Genomic DNA, 16323 nt, shown 5'->3' with positions numbered 1-16323 from the left:
CTTATAAATCATGTTTTTACTTGCATTTAACATTTTCCATATCCAAATGATAAATGAAGAAAAGTTAAGAGCCACACTTACTTTGTAAACACAAAGCTGTGTCATTTGAAGAACCCTGAAGCATAACTGGAATGGAATAATACACTACCCTTGTCTGATACTTGGCAGGACAGCAATGACAAACTGAATCTGTCAATAGGGCAATTTCCTTTTCAATACATTACTCATCAGACCCTCTATTTTTTCCTTCTTTCTTCTACTAAGTGATAATTACTTTCAGGGGTCAAATACCCCATTTGGGAGTACAGGATATCAGACCTTTAAGGAAACAAGGCTAGCGTGATCTAACTGATCCACCATCAGGTGCTGTTTAAGGCTTGATTCAAAGTCCACTGAAGTAAATGGGAATCTTTCTATTGACTTCACTTGACTTTGTTTTAAGCCCTGAAAGCACTGTAGTGCTCATAGCCTCATTGGATGCTCAAAGGCTTATCATTACCTTGACAATTTTGTACTTTAATTACAAGATAACAGCTCTCAACTTCACATCTTAAAACCTGATTTACATTCTTACTAATAATATCCAGATGCTGAAATGGAAACACCATGTTAAAAAAAAAAGTCATCTTTGGGATTGATACTTTAATACAAAAATGCCAATTGCATTAGCCTTGAAAAAAACCAACAGATTTCCTTGTGGCATAAATCTGTACGTGATTTTTAGGGGCAGCACAGTCTTGTGGCTAGAGCACAGGAAAGAGAGTGAGCCACTCCTAACATGCTTAGAGATCATTGGATGGCAGGTACTATGTAAGTGCAAAGTGCTATTACGATTATGTGCATTATATCCATATTGACAATGGTGTATGTTGCATCTATCTTATTTTAAGTATGAGGTATGTGGGATGTAAAATATGTGGGTGAAAGTAAGATAGTGGCTTGAAACTTCAGGACTCTGTGAGGGCCCATTGGGTTGCTTGGAGCAGAGGGAGGACGACTGTGGAAAGGCAACTTGCCAGCTGGAAGTGATTTTGTCTGGGCTGGGTAAAATTGCCAAGAAAGGTCTCTCCAGATTCCACAGACTGGTCCATCAGGAATGATAAAGATCCAGGCTTATGAGAAGGTGGCAGTGATACCACATTGGAAGAACATCTTACTCTGTGGCTTATGAAAAGGAACTGAAATGGGGCTTGAAAAGGACAGAGGGCACTGCCAGATGATCAGTACCAGAGTTAATTGTAAAGAATATATTACAAGTTCTGTAATTCAGTTGGTATTGGAGCTGTGGTGAATTGGAATTTCTACAATGGCCTTTGAAGGGAGAGACTGCTCCACAAACCTAGTCCTTTTAACAAGGGAACAGAGAGTAGGGTGTCCTGGGTCATAGGAAACCTGGGGTTGTGACTATCCACATATCAAAACTCCATAAAGAGAGTGATTGAGTCCAGAAAGTCACTGAAGGCAAAAAATAAACATCTCTTGGATCCATATTTATTTTCAATCAATGACTTCCATATCAAATTTACTACCTTAAAGGTCAAACAAGATTTTTAGGACTGCCACCACTGCAACGTGAACATATTATCTGAAAATAAGTCACGTTATATCTGAGTCATACATCACCAGATATCACACAACAAAAACTGTAGAATCAAAATGTAGCTGGCAGCTTAGATGATAATAATTGAGGGAGAATAAAAGACAGCATATGCTCTTCTGCAGCTCTGCTGACTGTACAGCGTTAACAATAATAAAATACAGATTTTTTAAAATCAGTATACCTAAGAAGCTATGACTCAGAATAAACACTTGGACACAGCCACGTGCAGTCACCAGGTGCCATTTTTGCATTCACTTTTATAGCCATAATCACACTATGTGGATTGTGTCCTCCACCTTACACCCACTTCCCCATTTTCTCTGGCAGATTTGTTTTTATTCCACAATGCTTATTCTTGTTCTGCATAAATCACTCCATGTGAATCTTGAAGTTTAATGTTTGTTTGGCAATTTGTTCAGTTGTAAATTTGTTAGAAAAGGTACCATGCAATTGCTCTAGGGCTAATTATCCTCCATAGTTGAAAATCAGTCTTGTTACCACGATGGATTATAAAATTTCAAAAATCTGTAAGTTTACAAGTCCTTCTGATAGCTAAATATTATACAAATATTGATTCATATGGCATTAGTGTCGGTGTGGAATTGGGAGTTCTGTCTGTACCACTTCTGAATCGTGAATGATTTTGTGAAATTGTATGATGAAATTGCTGCATCATGGAAAGCGTGTGTGTGTGTGTGTGTGTGTGTGTGTGTGTGTGTGTGTGTGTGTGTGTGTGTGTGTGTGTGTGTCCACCATGAATTAGCAGGATTGTCGACATCTGACTATGAATGCCACTGAAAATGACATAGGATCAGAGGCTAAAATAGGGAAAGAACAAGTTAAAAATTATAGTAGAACCTCAGAGTTATGAACACCAAAGTTACGAACTGACCAGTGAACCACACACCTCATTTGGAATCGCAAGTACACAATCAAGCAGCAGCAGAGGGCAAATATAGTTCCAATCTATAAAAAGGTGAATAAGGGCAACCTCGGGAATTACAGACCAATAAGGTTAACTTCAGTACCCAGAAAAATAATAAAGCAAATAATTAAGCAATCAATTTGCAGACACCTAGAAAATACTAGAGTGATAAGTAATAGCATGGATTTGTCAAGAATAAATCATGTCAAACCAAGCTCATTGCTTTCCTTGTGGCTGGGAAGAAGTGGTAGATGTAGTATAGCTTGACTTTAGTAAGGCTTTTGATACGGTCTCACATGACCTTCTTGTAGCGGGGCAGTTACCCTGCTCTGGTAGAAAAAGGCTATCCCCTGATTGGGGAAGCAGCCACAACTGGGGCCAAACCCCAATCAGGCCACAGCTGGCCTGTTACAAGGGCTCAGGGAGGAGCTGGGTCAGTCTCTCTCCAGCCTTGGAGGGAGAAGGGCCTAGCTGCCTGGGAATAGGGTACCTGAAGTAGAGCGGTGCTCTGGAAGGGCAAGAGGAGCCGGGCAGCTCCAGCTTGGCAACTCCCAAGGCTGAGGCCTTGATAAAGGCCTACTCAGGTATTGGGGCTGGGAGGTGCAGCTCAGGAATAGGCAGAGGCAGCTGGACTGACCCTCTTGTCAATGATGAGTGGCTATTACAGACTACAGTTTGCCCCAGTGAGGGGGGTTAGATGACGACTGACAGGAGACATTGAGGCAAGGTGAGTGTAGAGGTGTAGGTGTTCCCCTGAGAGGGGAGACCCAGAGCGTGGGGACTGCCGAGGGGCAGCACCCCAAGAAAAGGGGCACCAGGGTCCGGGACGGACACAGGGCCTGAGACAGGTGAGACACTGGCCACCAGGAGGTGCTCCAATTGCTAGACAAGCTAATTCCTAGGACGACCAGCAGGAGGCGCCGCATAGGTGAGCTGTTGACCGTTACACTTCTCATAAACAAACTAGGGAAATATAACCTAGATGGAGCTACTATAAGGTGGGTACATAACTGGTTGGAAAACCATAGCCAGAGAGTAGTTATTAGTGGTTCACAGTTAAGCTGCAAGGGCATATTGAGTAGGGACCTGCAGGGATAAATTCTGGGTCTGATCTGTTCAACATCTTCATCAATTATTTAGATAATGGCATAGAGAGTACACGTATTAAGTTTACGGACAATACCAAGCTGGGAGGGGTTGGAAGTGCTTTGGAGGACAGGATTAAAATTTAAAATGATCTGGACAAACTGGAGAAATGGTCTGAGTAAACAGGATGAAATTCAATAAGGACAAATGCAAAGTATTCCACTTAGGAAGGAACAATCAGTTGCACACATACAGAACGGGAAATGAATGCCTAGGAAGGAGTACTGTGGAAAGGGATCTGGGGGTCACGGTGGACCACAAATTAAATATGAGTCAACAGTGTAACACTGTTGGGGAAAAAAAGTAAATCTCATTCTGGGATGTATTAGCAGGAGTGTTGTAAGCAAGACACGAGAAGTAAATCTTCCGCTCTACTCCGTTCTGCTTAGGCCTCAACTGGAGTATTGTGTCTAGTTCTAGGCGCTACATTTCAAGAAAGATGTGGACAAATTGGACAAAATCGAGAGAGGAGCTACAAAAATGATTAACGGTCCAGAAAACATGACCTAAGAGGGAAGATTGAAAAAACTGGATTTGTTTAGTCTGGAGAAGAGAAGACAGAGTGGGGACAAGATAACAGTTTTCAAATACATAAAAAGAGGGAGAAAAATTGTTGTCAACCTCTGAGGATAGGAGAAGAAACAATAGGCTTAAATTGCAGCAAGGGCAGTTTAGAAAAACTTCCTGTCAGGGTGGTTAAGGACTGGAATAAATTGCGTAGGGAGGTTGTGGATCTCTGTCAGTGGAGATTTTTAAGAGCAGGTTAGACAGACACCTGTCAGGGATGGTCTAGATAATACTGTACTTAGTCCAGTCCTACCTTGAGTGCAAGGGACTGGATTAGAAGACCTCTTGAGGTCCCTTCCAGACCTACAGTTTTATGATCTTTCCACCAGGCCAGAGATAGTGGTGAGTGATCTGCACTACTCAAAGTAAGACAACTTGGGACAATGGGTATGCTCTACTTGGGAGACTTCCTCGTCTTGTCTGAAGGGAGAGGGGTTTGGGAGTAATGGAAAAATACCAAAAGGCAGAACAAAAGCAGATGACCCCATCAGGATTCCATAAATGGACTTATAGGGAGAACTGGGAAGGGATAGAGCCATTTTGCACCCGAGTAAGAGGAGGAAAACTGCTGCAGGGGCAGACTAGGTCAGGGAACAGAGGACCCTGCCTCCCTACCTGAACACATGGTCCCACAAGGACTCTCAAGGGAAGGGGAGTTATTGAGGGTTATTGTATTCAGTATGTTTTATTGTTTTGTATGCTCTGTACTCCCCTATGCTTTACATGATTAAATATGAGGAACACGAAGACATTAGAGGATACAATGTGTGTGTAGACTGCATCACAAGTCCTGCAGGCCCTTGAGAGAGTTAAACTGTAAACCAAAGCGTCACATCTTTGGGGCAGAGTTCTGGGATAATGCAGTGTTTAAATACTGGTGAGTATGAAGGTTCAGCACAGTGCTCAGAGGGACTAGGCAGCTGGACAGGAGATTCCTACACTCAGGGAGGGTCCCAAATAGAAGTCTGTTCACTGCGAGTGTGCCTGGGGACCCTGAGGCTGGTGCCAGGAACTAAAGCTCCAGGAGCTTCAAACATACCAGTGATCCAGAGCAGAGGCGTGGATTTCCTTCACAGCTATCCTAGTGGATGGCCAGGAAGGGGCTCTCACTAGGATCTGTGACAGTGTGCTCACAGGTTATTCCAAAGATATATTTATTTAGCGTGTGCACAGTCATCTAGCCAAACGACAGCAGCTTCAGTGGCATGATGCAGTTCTTCTAGGCCACCGCTGAACCTAGTCAGCAGGCATTCAGCAACAGTGTGCGTCATCGTCTGTGCTGTGCCACAGCTGCATGAAGGGCTGTCACGAAGGCCCCAGCGATACTGGTTGTCCACACAGAGACCTTGCTCAGTCTGGAACCTGTTCAACAGGGACCTTTGGTGACGGGGCAGGTCAAAACCAGGCGGGCGAATTGTGGGGTCGGTGATGAGGGACTGGTTGGGGATCATAACAACTATCCATTCCTCTCGCCAGAGTGTTTCTGCCCTAACATCCTGCCATGGCAGATGAGACCATAATGGGCGACGTGATGGCAAACATGCAGTTGGTAGTTTAAAAGCAGCAGGCTTGAATTGGCGCATACTTTCTCCAGTAACTTGCCAGTGGCAACCTCTCATCTGATATGAGAAGGAGCAATGTTGCTCAGAACTGGGAGCCACTGGACGCTGGTGCCGGAGATGATACGCATGGCAGCATGTAACTGCATATCCACCAGTTTGGTGTGTGACGATCGGCTCCAAACTGGTGCACAGTACTCCGCCACCGAATATGAGGTGGCAAGAGCTGACGTCCGCAGAGCTGGAGCATGAGCACCTCATGATGAATCTGCCAGTTTGCTAAGAAGATTGTTGCACATCTTAACTTTAGCTGCTGTCTTCTTCAGATGGGCATGGTACCTCAGTGTGCAGTCTAAGGTCACACCTACATAGATCGGTTCTACTTCATGCTTCAACTTCACACTTCAATAGCATTATTAAAGCATGGTTGGCAGGCAGTGATTAGAGTTTGGGTATCGTATTATTTCTGGTATTAAATTAGTAGCTGTTGTTATTCGGTGAATGTAATAGTGTAATCAACATTGTATTAAAATATAAGAAGACATAGAAATGTAGGGCTGGAAGGGACCACAAGCTAAGTTCCCTGTAAGCTGTGTGGCTGCGCAGCAACCTATTAAGTGCCGCGCAGACGCTCAGGGAACCTGCCTGGCCGGGACCTGCCACAGCAGGGGGAGGCACACCCCTCCCCTGGCCCCAACCCAGCCCCGGACCTGCCGTGGCTCAGGCAGAGCTGTCCCTCCCCTGGTCCCGCCCCAGCCCCAGCCCAGACCTGCTGTGGTCAGGGGAGGGATGCCTATTCCGTGGCCCCCACCCTGGAGCTGCCATAGCAGGGAGAGGTGCCTCTCCCTCCCCCAGCCCAGATGCTGCTGAGGGAAGAGAGAGCTGGGAGGAGTCCTCTCTCCCCACCGTAGCTCTGGGGCAGCCTGCAGCCCCACCCTAGAGCTTGCACCAGACCTCACACCTCACACCCCTGCATCCCAACCCTCTCCCCTACGGCTATGCCCCTCCCACACTCTGAACCCCGCAAACCCCCCCACACACACATGAATTTTATTATCTGCACCAATATGGAGGTGATGTGTCACAATAACTTCCACATTGGTGCAGATAACAAAATTCATTCCGCACATGTGTGGAAAAAAATTAGAGGGAACACTGACCACAAGAGTCATCAAGTCCAGCTCCCTTCACTGTGGCAGGACCAAGTAAACTCAGACTATCCCTGACAGGTGTTTGTCCAAACTGTTTTTAAAAACTTCCAGTGATGGGATTCCACAGGCTCATTTGGAAGCCTATTCCAAATCTTATTTACACCTGGATTTACAAAAAGTTTTAACTGGTTTCAGAGTAGCAGCTGTGTTAGTCTGTATCCACAAAAAGAACAGGAGTATTTGTGGCACCTTAGAGACTAACAAATTTATTTGAGCATAAGCTTTCGTGGGCTACAGCCCACTTCATCAGATGGATAGAATGGAACATATAGTGAGGAGATATATATAAATATACAGAGAACATGAAAAGGGGGGAGTTCCCCTCTCAACTCTAAAAGGCTAATTAATTAAGAAGAGCTATTGTCAGCAGGAGAAAAATAACTTTTGTAGTGATAATCAAGATAGCCCATTTAAGACAGTTTGACAAGAAGGTGTGAGGATACTTAATATGGGAAAATATATTTGATTTGTTTCTACTATATGTTCTAATATATGTTCCATTCCATTCTAGATTCTATTTCCCCAGATGCATATCTGCATTGTTGCTATAAAGAACTCTGCATTTACCAACAGTGGTCACACTACAGAATCTGAGATATTCCAGTTATTTCTTATTCCAGGTATAAAGAAACAGGGCATGATCCAAAACAACTGAAGTCAACTGAAAGACACCCATTGAATTCAGTCATTTTGAATTAGGCCTAGACTGCACTCAGCTAACACAGTAGGGTAAATATTGACTTATAAACTATGACCACTTTAGTTCCAAAATTATATCAATTAAAGCACTTTAAATTATTAAACTCACTGTTTTCTATGTATAAGTTCATTGATTCTCTGTGTTCCCCCATTTGTTTTTTTATCCACCTGTTGATAGCTTTACACTTAAATTTTAAAGTTTTGGGGCAAGCATGGCCTCTTTGTTAGATATCTGTATAATACCTAGCACAATGGGGCCCTGGCCTTTAAGTGCTACCATAATAAAAATAATTAATATCTATTTTTTAAATTCTACATACACACATATATATATATACATATGAACAAACACACCGACATATACCTATATACCTGAATAATACTGTGTCTAAATATAAATTATAAACGTTTTGCATGCAAGTCAAGAGGTTCCTAATGGCATTATAGCTAAAAGGTGGTGTATTTTTTGCATTAAATTTAAAATATGCAGTTAACTAACAATAGTTAGATATTGTTTCTTAGGAAAATTCTTTACACTATAGAGCAGTAATTATCCTCACTAAGAAGATAAAAGAGTTATTATACAAAACCTGTCAGATAAAATTGGGTAATCTTCTGTTGCCATTACTTCAATAATTAGAATGGAAACAATTCATGTTTTAAACCAAAAGTAAACCTGTTAAACAAATTGTTCCATGTCACCAATTCTAAACATATCAACAAACGTTTTATTATAAACTGAAATTGCTTTCACTGTGAAAGGGAACCATTCAATTATTTCTGTTTTTCCTTTGCTCTGTCGATGAAAAATTACCAGGATTTCAGAGATATTTTTCAGACACTAAATAAAACTTTTTTCTTATAAGATACAGGCAATTGAATAATGGAAATACTTTTTCACACAATACATAATTAGGCTTTAGGATCCATTGCCATATGAAATCATTGAAGCCAATAACTTAACAAGATTCCAAAAGGAATTGCATATGTATCAAGAATGTCCAGAGTTGTTTATAATTATAAACAACTTCTGGGGGTGGGGGGTAATAAACCTCATGATTCAGGGCTTAAGCTAAATTGCTAACAATTAGAGATCAGGATGAGACCTACTACAGGGGGCTGATTATCCCATATCTGCCTACTACACAGTTCTGAAGCTTCTGGTGCTGGCCAGCATCTGGCAGTATACTGGACTAGATAGGCCTCAGGTCTGATCCAGTATGCCAAGTCTGATGTTACTATGAAAAAAAATAAGGTTGGATCTCTCTCTTTCTATTGTCTTGTTTTATCATTCACAAGAAATGAGTAAGTAGAGCACCTGAAGGCCAACTCTGCCAGTTTCACTATATTTCCTTTTTATGGTGGACTTGAAAAAAAGATTGGCTATAACAGTCACTTTGGGGGTTCATCTGCCTTCATTCTAATTGATACATTATTACACGAGGGCAAATTATGTTTGGAAAAATAAATAAGCAAGATTCTGTGTACTGTGGTGGTTATGAGCTGTAGTCACTCTACCTATTGCAAAAACAACACAGCATTTCGCACAGCTGGGAGAACCCAGGCTGAAGAACTTGCTCCATCAGTGGTCTGGAGCTGGCTGGCTGCCCAGTCCACAAGAAGGGCAGAGTCAGCCGAAGAGAGGATGAGAACAAGGCAGCTAGGAGATGAATTGATTTCATACATCTTCTCCACAGAAGCCAACCTGATGAAGGCTGTGTGGACCTGTCCAGAGTTTAAAGTTACCTTCCCTTCAAGAAGGGAAGCAATGGTAATTTTGATTGCCTTTTTTCTCTCTGAGTGTCAATCCTCCCTGTGTGTAGCTGTTCCCATAGGAGTAAGACGTGGGTATGAGTGCAGATTGCTTAATGCTATATAGTACCAATTAACTGATCTCGCCCTAAACCCCACCCTCCAGAAACAGACCTGATAAGTACCCTTACCCCCTCCACCCTGCACAACTATTCTGCATGTGACAGAAATCCAAAATCACCCCAACATTCTGAGATGGGAATATAATGTATTACATTTTCATTCACAGTTAATGATATGAAATGGATTCAGAGATGTTATAGTATTTATGATGTACTGATATGATCATTAGGGACTGAACCACTGAAGTCAATGGGAGCCTTGCTGTTGATTTCAGTGGGCCCAGGATCAAGCCGTAGGTGGACACAGAGCTTTGATAAAAGATTAGAGATAAAGGTATCTGCAGAATTTTAGATCTGGCTGAAATTATTCAGTTATGACAGTGTGTGTGTTATCTATCTACTTTTGTGCAGAGTAACTGTATGTATCCAGGTTAATATTAATATAATTATAATACATGCATCTTGTATGTGTCTCAATTAAAAATTTAAAACATTTTGTTTCCTGGCCCAGAGCACCAGAACTTGAAACAGTACAATTCTTTTTGCTAATAGCACACAGAGTAGGATAATTACTGCTAGCCTAATTTTCAGAGATGCTCGATATCTACAATTCCCACCGATTCCAAAGATGCTTTGCACCTCTGAAAATCAGGCAACCCAGCAATAGGACACCCAGGAGGAGAATATAATGGATTTATCTAGCCAATAGACACTTTACTAATCCAATAGCTATACTGAAATTTTACAATAGCTAATGGGAGCAGTGTAAACCCAGTGTCTGTTATTTCCTTTAATGATCAACATGACAGATGTATTATAATCATACAGTAAGCATTTCAATAAGTCTTGTGTTTTGTTTTATATTAAGAATGAAAATCTAATTGGCTGATAGGTAAAGAATATTGAACTTTATACTGAAATTTGATAGGATACAATAATGTGCTGCAATAATATGTTGTTTTTTATAGTCTTACAGTAAGCATTGTATTGCAATACAGCATGTGGGCATTTTAATAGTAGAACACACCAAAGCCCATTCTATTGCCCTCATCCACTGGTGGAGGGTGAGTTAATGTCTAACTGCTGGAAGGAAATACAAGTGCCTCATCCGACCTCCCTCCTTGATCTCCTTTATATGTCCCCCTGAACCTTACCACTGTCCAGTAATTGCAACCCAGTGAGTTTAAATTCACCAGTCACAAGGCAAAGAAAGCCCATGAAACAACACCAAGGCAGTTACTCATAGGGAAGGGGAAGGAGATAGAGCACCTTCCCTTCCTACTACCACAGTGCTGAGGACCCTGCAAATCCTGAACCCTATGGAGATGGCTCTGTCGTTGTTTTAAATCAACAGTGGTGATTCATTTGATGGGATGGTAGAGTTAATCAGGGACATTGCTGATGGGGCAATAATTGCCCGATTGGATTTATCTAGCTGGACTGTTAAACACATCAAAGTTTATACATAATTTCATATAGCTTATGTATGATTTGCTTTGATTTTCTTTGTGTTCACTAATAAATATTGCTTCACTGAAAATATTTTAAAAAATTGCTCCAGATCATTTAAATCTGGACCCTTTCCTAAGAAGGAGTATACTGTAATCTCCAATTTGACACAAAGCTCAGATTTTGTTAGAACTGACTTTTTCAAAACTAAAGATTGAACTAAAGGTTTTCCATTTTTTAAAAAGATTGGATTAGAAATAGTTGTTATTGAACAAGTATACATTATCCTGATATGACTGCAACCCAACAATTAAGATTTGAAAAGTTGAAAATGAAATGGACTAAGCAAAAGCAAAAACGGATTTAACTGATTTTGTTGTCTATATTGTGAAATGTGAATAGTAGACAAAATATACAAACAGTGACAAGTAAAATAGATTTTAAACATTATCTCCATATTAATCTAAGGGGATGTGAGCAACTTATATTAGGAATTTTTGTTGTGGTTGTGTTCTGGAAGTAAACAGAACTTTTTGTTTTAATGCAACTTTAATTGGACTTCAAAATTCAGTGGGATTTCTCATCATAGTAAGCAAAAAATTCAAAAGAATGTATTTTCAGGATTTTATTCTAGGTAAAGGATTTTCACCTTATCAATTCTGCATCTCAATAATTTGTTTTGTTATGCCCAGCTTTCTTAAATCACTGTCACTACAAAGTAGTAATAGTAATGTGTATCCATTTCAGCAGTGAGATACAGGATAACTACCCAAAAGATCAATATTGTGCATGTACTTGCACATCTATAGTATATGTCTTCTAGACAGAGATATCAGGGGAGATTTTGCATAAGGCACATATCGGAGTTGTGTTTAACTTCCATTGACTTTCCATGGCAGTTAGAAATCAATTTGTGTGTTTGAATATTTCCCCCATATAAATCTCTCAAACTAATTAAGTATCATTAACTGTAAACAGAGAGAAAAGTGGACGAGTATTTATGGTAATTAAGTCTCACAGATTAAGAAAAGATTAACATTGTAATTTTATTTATACATATCAATGTCCGTACAGTTCAAGATAGCATATAATAACGTGATTGATTTTAGTGTTAGTATTGCAATTTACAATCACATACTGCTTCTGGCTACAGAAAAACCTAGTCCAACATATTTTTTCTTCCTTTTCATAATAATGCATGTTAAAGAAAAATCTAGACAAGCTAGAGGGTGTTCAGGGAAAAGCAACAACAAAATTGAAGGTTTTCAAAGATGTAAACAAGCAGGAGGAGGTAAATTGGAGAAACAGATATTACCTAGTCTCTCACACATTGAATAGATCCAGGCTATGGAACACACACAAGGGAAATGGTGCAAGCTCCATCACTTAGGACATTTAAAACTAGTTTAGACAAAACACTAAAAATACATGTCTAGATTCTTAGCTTGTGCAAATCAGTATAGCTCAGGTGAAGTCAATGAAGCTTAGCCACTTCACACTGGTTTACAATCTGGACCATTTTGTATTGAACAATCCTGCATATGCAGCATAAAGGAATAAATAACCTATTAGAGAGATTCTCAAACTGCGGTCCATGAACTAGGTGGAGCTGCTTCCATAACAACAGGGAAGCATCTGTTCATTGTTAAACAGGGCTATTTTCTGCTAGTTGTAGCTTAGTCCTGGATTCTTTTAGGATTTCTAGAAGCTTTTTTGATAAAAATAAACACAAAAATTAACATCTTTCTGCACTCTGCACAGCCCCTTTGTGAAGCTTCATTTCTCTGTGTTTGTGATGTATTGTAACCTCAGTTGTGATCAAATTTTGGCTAAACATAAAATTCAATAGATGGCAAACAAATAGGGGGACAGAACCATACTGCAAAATGATCTAGAAAAATTTAGAGCAGTGGAACCCGTGTGCAGTGTGAGGACATTCAGTACTATTAAAACAGAGGCTTACATTTTAAGAAGTGATTAAGAGCCTGAGTATTTCAGCTGAGGTGAAGCACTCAGGGGTGGGAGCACAGCAACTCTGAACATCAGGCCCCATTAAAAAGGTCTCAAATTGGGCACCAAAACTGAGGCACCCAAAATAGTCACTTGAAAATTTAGCCCCTAAGGGCCAGATTTTTAAGGGTATTTAAATGAGATTTTCAAAAGCATCTAATTGCCTAACACCTATTGAAAACAAGTCGTTTTAGGCACCAAAGTGCTTTTGAAAATCCCATTAGGTGCCAAAAATACCTTTAAAAATCTGACCCTAAGCTCCTACACCCAGAAAAACTGTTTAGACAAAAATGGAGGGAGGTAACCAACCATCTCATTAAAGTGAGGTTAGCTCTATTCCTTCTCCCTGATGTTGTCCTGTCATTACTTTTAATTAAACCAAACACTATAGTTTCCAAGAGTTATTGGGATTTGGAGATTGGGAAAGGAGGTGTGCAGGAAATAATCTATTATTTAAGAAGTGGTCCACAATATGGAAAAGTCTGATAACCACTAACATAATAGAAGTTACAGATGGAAATAATCTAATAAATCATTACCTGTGTATTGCATCATATCATACTGAGTTAAACAAAAAATGTAAAATAAACGTAATTAAAACAGAAACACAACAGTTAAAGAAAACTATAAAATGTCTAGCTTCAATATTGCAGCCATCCACCACCTATCATAACTATCAAAAATAAAGAAAAACAAACATAATAAAATGATTTTAAAAAAGGAGGGGGGTAAAATAGAACTGGAAGAAGTTTAGAAAATACCAGAGTAAAGAGTCAGCTCAACTGACTGCTGGGTACACAAAAGGTACACAGGAAAAAAAGAGGTAAACTATTGTAACAGAGTAAGCATTGAAATAGTTTCCTTTTAATGTGTAATTTTCAGTCCTCTCATTTTTCACCCTAGGAAAGATGTAATTTCAAGAAACAGAAATCTTTTATTACTTGCCTTATTTTCCTTAGCAAAGTGTGGAAGGGTCTGAAAAGCTCCGACATATCTTCTGACTTGCGGTCCAAGTTCAATGGTCCTTCAGAATAAACTACAAGCCCACTGTATTTAAGACACACACACAAAATATATCTTTTTTAGGACACTTGGACAGAGTATAGAATCAGAAAACCATCAATAAACAAATATTTGAAATTATATTTAAGCTGCTGGTTGCATAATTATGCACAATTTTATGTGATTATTTGTTCTCTCTCAGATACCTTATTTTTCTTTTATTTGTAAGAAGTTACAGATATTTAAAAACTACAAAGAATTTGGTTCCTTTATACGTGGGGGGAAAGGAATGAAACCATATTACAAAAAGAATCCACTGTTTACTTGATTTATTTAACTGACTTGGAAAAACTGAAAATGAGTGTATAGAAGAAATTAATAACTAAGTAAGTGAATTATCAGAATATTTTGGACTCTACTGTCCCAAGATACATTCCAACTTTCTTCTTTCTATTCTAAATAGGTTCTAGACAAGTGGTTTGGTCCTTTTGAATGCCAGTGCTTGAACATTCCCTCTCTCAGTCAAATTAAAATACAGAATGGTAAAAAAACCCAAACACATCTGTGCTAGGAAAGAAACATGATACTTTATAGGATGTAACGTTTCCATACTACCAGGGTACAAATGTAACTAACTGCTTGTAGGAAAGATTCCAAAGAAAAGAAGCTTTAGTCCTGATCCTGATCCTGCAAACACTTATGTGCTTCACTTTAAGCTTGAGTAGTCTCATTGATTTCAGTGAATTACTCACATGCATAAGGGTTTATAGGATTGGCGGAGGGTCTCGGAGCCCTGAGCAGGAACAGCTACACTATTAGTTAGCCCCATAGTGTGAGCTCAACTCAGTCAACCCGAGCTCTGAGACTTGCTGCCACACGGTTTTTGTTTTGTTTTGTTTGTTTTTTGCAGTGTAGATATACTTAGTTTGCAAATATTCATTACTTTGAAGGCAGCCTTCTTAAAAGACACCTAAGCTTCAGGATGGTGCTGATTAATTCCGAGGGGGTCTGAATCTCTCTGACTGACTAATAGAGGCATTCAGCACGATAACAACAAACTCACTTTTTGCCCCATTTTTGGTTCATTACCATCCAGTTCTGCTATGACTGGCCAGCTCAAGATCTTCTGAGACACTCCAGCATGTATTATAGGCTGATATCATCACCAATACTATGAAATCCCACTGGAGCACAAAATCAATATATGGGGGAATCACTTGAGTGCTATTTCTTTGCTTTCTGAGAAAAATGTTGCTATCTTTCTTGTGTTTACAACTGAAGATGGTACAAAATAATGAAATTTATTTAAAACATGCCAAAGAGTTTTCCTTTTTTGTTTGTTTTTGTTTTTTTTAAAAGGGATCTGTCTGTCACTCTGCAACTTTAGTTTGGGCCTCCATGTATTAGTGAGAATCTTTTTTTTTACTGTCATGTTACCAGCAAGGTCCATTCTGTGTCCTCTCCTCAGCAATGGAGCTAGCCATCTGCGTTCTTAGTGTCAATATGCCAAAAGCCAAGCTTGCTTATTGGTGGCAATTAACACAACTCTTAACATAATGGATTTTTTTCATTCTATTTGAAAGTCACCTTTCACAAATCCTTTCTGGCTGAAGACCTAAATTCTCCAGTTACTGCAGACACAATTTTAATTCTTTAGTTTCTTTATTTCAGTAGACAGACTGCCATCAATGAATTAATTGCTGCTGACTCAAGTACTAAAGTCTTGTCTAGAAAAATAAGCATTACCTTTTCTCTGGATAGAAACTAGAGTCTGCTCAGGCTAAATTTGTAACTGCTGCAAACCCATGTTCATTGGGCCAGTAATTATGTTACAAAACTAGCACCTTTAATATATGGTTCTGTCTGAATTTCTTCAGAGAGTGAAGAACTATAGAAATTAGATGAGAGGGAGATCTTAGATTTCATGCAACCCACTGGTGATATAATAAACAAGACAAAACTTCATGGGAATGTTTCATTCTGAAAGCAATCAAATATGAATTTTTGCCACTTGGGAAAGGGTGAACCATTTTATATTGTTTTGCTCGTATGTTTTTGTGAAACTCATTTCAGGTGAAGTACTTTATTTTTTTTTTGGGACAGAGCCATTCTCAGGCTACTTCTGCACTATACACCACTTTCGGTGAAAAAAGCATAGTGCGTTGTGTGGCTACACACGTCAGTGAAAGTCACTGGTAGTGGGGAAAGGCGTCAGTTGCTCTCCACTGCCACCCGAAAAAGAAAGTCTCTGATGGGGGTAGGCAGCCGGGGAAAGGCTCAG

At 39.8% G+C, this 16323-nt stretch overlaps 1 protein-coding gene across 11 annotated transcripts in view; it reads right to left on the bottom strand.

Moving 5' to 3' along the window:
• ZFYVE28 (zinc finger FYVE-type containing 28) overlaps positions 1-16323 on the bottom strand; it is a 299046-nt gene that overhangs the window by 72146 nt on the left and 210577 nt on the right. For all 11 annotated transcript variants that reach the window (XM_045018917.1, XM_045018919.1, XM_045018912.1 and 8 more), the window contains one exon: positions 13986-14087. In XM_045018917.1, the coding sequence (XP_044874852.1) occupies positions 13986-14087 (102 nt within the window). The remainder of the gene's footprint in view (positions 1-13985; positions 14088-16323) is intronic.

This window comes from Mauremys mutica, chromosome 5, assembly GCF_020497125.1.
Source record: "Mauremys mutica isolate MM-2020 ecotype Southern chromosome 5, ASM2049712v1, whole genome shotgun sequence".
NCBI lineage: Eukaryota > Metazoa > Chordata > Testudines > Geoemydidae > Mauremys > Mauremys mutica.
Note: the sequence above shows the minus strand (reverse complement) of the source record. Positions and strands in the feature narration are given on the sequence as shown.